The 4,779-nt window shown below is 31.7% G+C and overlaps 1 protein-coding gene across 1 annotated transcript; it reads right to left on the bottom strand.

Annotated features, from left to right (window-relative positions):
• Positions 1–407: 407 nt before the first annotated feature.
• On the bottom strand, positions 408–3,597 carry LOC104821891 (BTB/POZ domain-containing protein At3g19850). Its single transcript, XM_010552903.2, has 3 exons — positions 3,421–3,597; positions 2,180–3,343; positions 408–976 (listed from the first exon to the last, which is right to left on the bottom strand). Exons 1-3 carry the CDS (start codon positions 3,481–3,483, stop codon positions 551–553), a joined length of 1,653 nt encoding a protein of 550 aa, XP_010551205.1. The 5' UTR covers positions 3,484–3,597; the 3' UTR covers positions 408–550.
• Positions 3,598–4,779: the final 1,182 nt, after the last annotated feature.

Below are 4,779 nucleotides of genomic sequence, written 5' to 3'. Positions count from 1 at the left end.
GGTTCGATTCGGTTTTGATTTTTTGGATTTAGACAAATAATAATTTTTCGGCTTTTATGTCAGATTCGGTTCGATTACAATTATATCTTATTCGGTTCGATTCGATTCAACTATTCTGTCAATAAACAAAATGGTCACCCCTATCTATGAATACAAAATTCATATTTTAGGGTAGGGTATCGGTCCGATTTCCATAATGATTCAGTTGTTTTTTCTCTATCTTTTTCATTTTATACACATTCGAGTTTTTATTTGTATTTTATTTTTATATTGCTTTTCAAATTCTTAGTTGTAAAAAAAAATAGATTGGTTTTGCATATAATTATGTGTTATTTGTATACCGGACAGAAATATACACTCTAATTACAATTACTCATATATAATTATCGACATAAGAAACCAAAGTGTTTTTTAAAACAACTAAACAGCTGTCATCTTTTGCTTGAAAGATCGAAGATATACATATTCATATATACATAGACGTGTGTGTGAGTGTATGTGAATGACATATTATGATTTGAAAATACATATAGATAAATAAATATATGAATTAACAAAGCCTTGGCATTGGACTGCCCAAGGAATGAGTATGGCCATGTTTAACCAATCTTGGCACTTGACCCTTCATTTCCTTACAAATCTTTTCAGACTCCAACACCTTGCATTGCATCCTCTCCAAATGAATCCTTACATCATTCCTCTCATCTTTATCTTCCACCTCATAACCTTCGAAAAACATCAAAGAAGGCTTCGATTCTGAATATCGGCGAATAGATTTCTTGTTTACGAATGGATAATCTTTCGCTGCGGAAGCCGAGGACGCGTTCAGATGCTGCGATTTCAACGCTTCTACTGCGACATTAGGAGGGATCTTTGGATCTTTCGCGAGTTGTTTGCATGTCTCTAACGTTAGTTTCTTGTAGTTGAGACATCTGCATAACTTGGTCCGATCTTCCAAGGACAAATTTTGATGAGACTGAAAAAATGTTATGGAACAGTAATACTAATCAGTTTCTTCTCACAAGTTGCCTACATGAAAAATGATATATCAAAGAGATCAACTTGTTCTATTTCAAAAAAAAAAAGTCATGATTTATATTTTTGTTCACTAAAAATTAAATTAAATTTGTAAAAGTTTCCCAAAACAAAGGTTGTCTGAATCTCAAGCAAATCCGCTCAATGCCCCAGTATTAACAGGAGAATAGTAGTAAAACTAAGTACTCCCAAAAAAAACTAAAAGCCACAAGTTTGGAAATTGTCGAGAGGACCACAAAAGCTCTTGAAAGAACAAAAAAATCCAGCTATGCGCATGTACTTGCAGGTGGATGTATCTAAATAGTTTATTTCTGTATCTCTATTTTTTATTTATAAAGAACTATTTTGTTTTATTCTTTAAATCGGAATTATAAAGGTATATAATTTTTTTTACAATATCATTACTTTTTTTTTGGTGAAAGTATATCATTACTTTTTTTTTATAAATTACAATGTCATTACTTTATAGTTGATAACTATTTATTAATCTATAAAATCTAACACATATGTATCAAAACAAATATTGGAAGCAAACCCCTTTTTAATAGTTTCAATCCGTCCATCGTTGCGTAGACATATATAAATATATATGATTTCAAATTCGGAATCATAAGAAATTACAACTTGTTCATATAACCTTTTTCTCTTGAGAAATGTTAAAGCTAATACACTAAGGTATAAAAAATGTATAGAAATTTGTATAAACTTGTCATCTTCTATATGGAAAAATACAAAACTTGTTTTTTGTCCCATGTATTGTAATGGGTTATGTCGTCTTTCAAATATTCCCCTAAGAACATGCATGCCCATCAATTATTTGGATAAGGATTTTATAATAATGCAAAACATACAGCAATTTTTCCTGTTTCACTAAATAATGGAAAGACCATTTGTTATAATCAAGACAAGTTATTTACCGTCCTTAATCTCATTTTTATAATATGATGTATCGCATTTTTTATTTAAAAATCTTGTATAACTATAAATTTTTTTGTTGGGGTAATTTATGGAAAAATGTATAGGCTTTGTTTTGTCAAATGAGAAATTGAGGGGTGTGTTTTTTTTTTTTAATCCACGAGTAAAAATTTCCAAAACAGCAATCATAGCCCCCCCAAAAAAAAAAAAGAAGTGTAATAATACTGACCTCTAGATAGATATCAATGGCTCTGTAAACTCCATCAAAGCAATCCCTTGCTGAATCTGGCAAACTCTCGACAACTCCAAGAAACTTGGAAACTTTTAGATTCTGATCTGGAGATATCTCTCTCAAGTATTTATCAATCAATTTCCCAATTTCCTTCATGTTTTGTGATGATTCTTGATTGTTGTTGTTGACGAGCACCTTCAGTAGTCTTATCACAAGATCAACATCGTAGAACAAGCCCTTGTCTCTGCTGTTTCCACATATCAGAAGGTCGTCTAGTGTTGCTTGATCGAGCATTTCTCCGATTAGGTTCTCTAACCCGATTCTCGACTCTCTACTGAGGCTGAAACCGGACAAAACCCGAAGAATCCAAAAGAGTTTTCTGCAAGAAAATGCACTTTTTCCCACCGAAATCACCCCTTGGACGGCGGTATCTGCAAGATCTGCGTATTCGAGTTTGTTCTTCATCAGCTCCGCGTTGTTGGATCCGATTTGGAGCCTTGTCTTGAGGTACTGAAGGAGAAATCTCGTAATTACTAAGCTGTTGTTGCTCGTCTTGTAAGCATCGAGATTCTTGATTAGCTTCCCTATGATCTGTGGTGCGAGAATCGCCATATCCTCAAACCACCATTCCTTGCTTGTTCTGCAAGAAAAAGAACGTGACGTACACTGTTTGATTGGTTCAGGAGTGTTCTTCGTCGTATCTGGAGAAGATGACGAGGTTGGTGAAGCAAAGACTTGATTCATGTCCGAATTCTGAGCGATTTTTGCCAATAACGCGCAGATTAGCTTCTGAACTAAACCATAAGAATCTGCGTAGACAAAAACTCTCTCGCAGCTCTTCAGACACAGAATAACATCGTTGAATGACCAGTAGAACATTCCTTCTAGGAACTTCTCTGTCTGAAGCAAGAGGTTCGAGGGCGAGTACTTCTCTGTCATCCCGAGAAAGACGGAACAGCAGTACAAGATCGAGACATTGGCAACATTGATCGAGATTCTTCCATTGTTGTGGCAAAATCTTGAAACCAGTTCGAATCCATATGAACCTCCAGGGAAATCTTCGATCTGGACGATGTCCAGAATGTTCTTGTTCTTGTTCCTCCTCTTCTTGCTCTGTTTTATCATCTTCCTCAAACTTCCCGAGTACTCGGAGATCAAACCCTACAAAGAAAATCCAGATTACAGAAGAAACATCAATATTTTTTTTTTGTGAATGTATGATGAACAAGACTAGTTACCCGATTGAGGAAGAATGTGTGTAGGCCATTGAGATGGATTTGAAGATCACAGAGTTGTGACATAGTTGACGCTTTTGCATTGGATGAATGAAAAACTAGTGGAACTTGTGATTGGCTAGTCTTCTTTAATTTTGTTTTTGTGGCTTTCCTTTTTGGATTCTTGAGAGCAATAATAGGAGCTTGTGAATTGTTTTTAGACAACTTTGTCATTGAAAACAAACTATATTTTTATGGACATTTTTGTTTTTTTTCAAAAACCACCACTTTTCTTTTATAAATTTTAATCAAATCCCATAGTTTTGCCGCGTCTCGATCAGAATAAATAAAATAACTTATAGTATGGATTCAATCGAAATACATTTTTTTTTATGAAATGAATTAATGAAATGAAGATCAATATTAGAATCTATTAAGGATATGGAGAACGTTTGAAAATATTTTAATAATATTACATAATATTTAGATTTGATTTTATTTATATATTTTAAATATTTATGTTAAGATGAAGTATGATTGTATTTTGTATTTATAAATATTGTAATTGTTTATTTCAAATAGAATAAATCCAAAAATTCTCTACAATTTTCTCTATTATCCCATAAAATTTATGTATTGTCATCATTGATATGTTTGGATTGCTATAAAATGATTTTTTTTCGTTTTCTTTTGAACTTTATATGTGATATTGTGGATATTTGGACTCGCTTAAACAAAATTAAAACAAATGGAATAACATCTATTCGAATTCTAAATCGAATTGTGTAGAATATTTTAAAATCTAATTAACTAAATCCAAAAAAAAGTAAATCGAATAGAATATAACAAAAAATCGGAACGAAAATTATTTTTTTTTATAGAAAATAAATATTCTTTTAAAGAAAACTCAAATTAAACCAAATATAAATGTGAATGATCAAAACCGAAAACTAAATAATGGGATCTAAATTATTTTAAAACTCTTAATATTAGTATAACATTGAGAGATATCTAGTTTATCTCTATATATTTTTTTAGAGCAAAAGGATAATAATAGGTAGGCTTTATTTATTTTATCAAATTAAATACATTGAAGAGTGTGAACGTGTGTGGGGTTAATTAAGGGAACTCGGTTCGGAATCCAACGGTTTTAGAAAACTATTGGCTTAGGGAATACTAATTAATTTGACAATATATAAAAAAAAAAAGAAGCTTAAGAACATGTGAAGAATACAGCCAAAACCATTTTGTCTAATATTGTTATAGACATGTAAGATGCCTAGCTACACTTTCTGATTTATTTGTTATTTTTTATGATTATTTTCTATTAAAATTTAATTAATTCGGAATTCCCACTATGTTGATTAACTATTATTTTTCTGC

Source organism: Tarenaya hassleriana, unplaced genomic scaffold, assembly GCF_000463585.1.
Source record: "Tarenaya hassleriana unplaced genomic scaffold, ASM46358v1 Cleome342, whole genome shotgun sequence".
Taxonomy (NCBI): Eukaryota; Viridiplantae; Streptophyta; class Magnoliopsida; order Brassicales; family Cleomaceae; genus Tarenaya; species Tarenaya hassleriana.
The sequence above is the reverse complement of the archived record's forward strand: the minus strand, read 5'-3'. Positions and strand labels throughout refer to the sequence as shown.

Bases quoted from the DNA above. Each gene is read 5' to 3' on its own strand.
- LOC104821891 (XM_010552903.2), bottom strand. From the start codon at position 3,483: ATGTCACAACTCTGTGATCTTCAAATCCATCTCAATGGCCTACACACA. The intron at 3,344-3,420 runs GTAACTAGTCTT...TTTTCTTTGTAG, and splicing joins ACACATTCTTCCTCAATCGG to GGTTTGATCTCCGAGTACTC. The intron at 977-2,179 runs GTCAGTATTATT...ACATTTTTTCAG, and splicing joins CCATTGATATCTATCTAGAG to TCTCATCAAAATTTGTCCTT.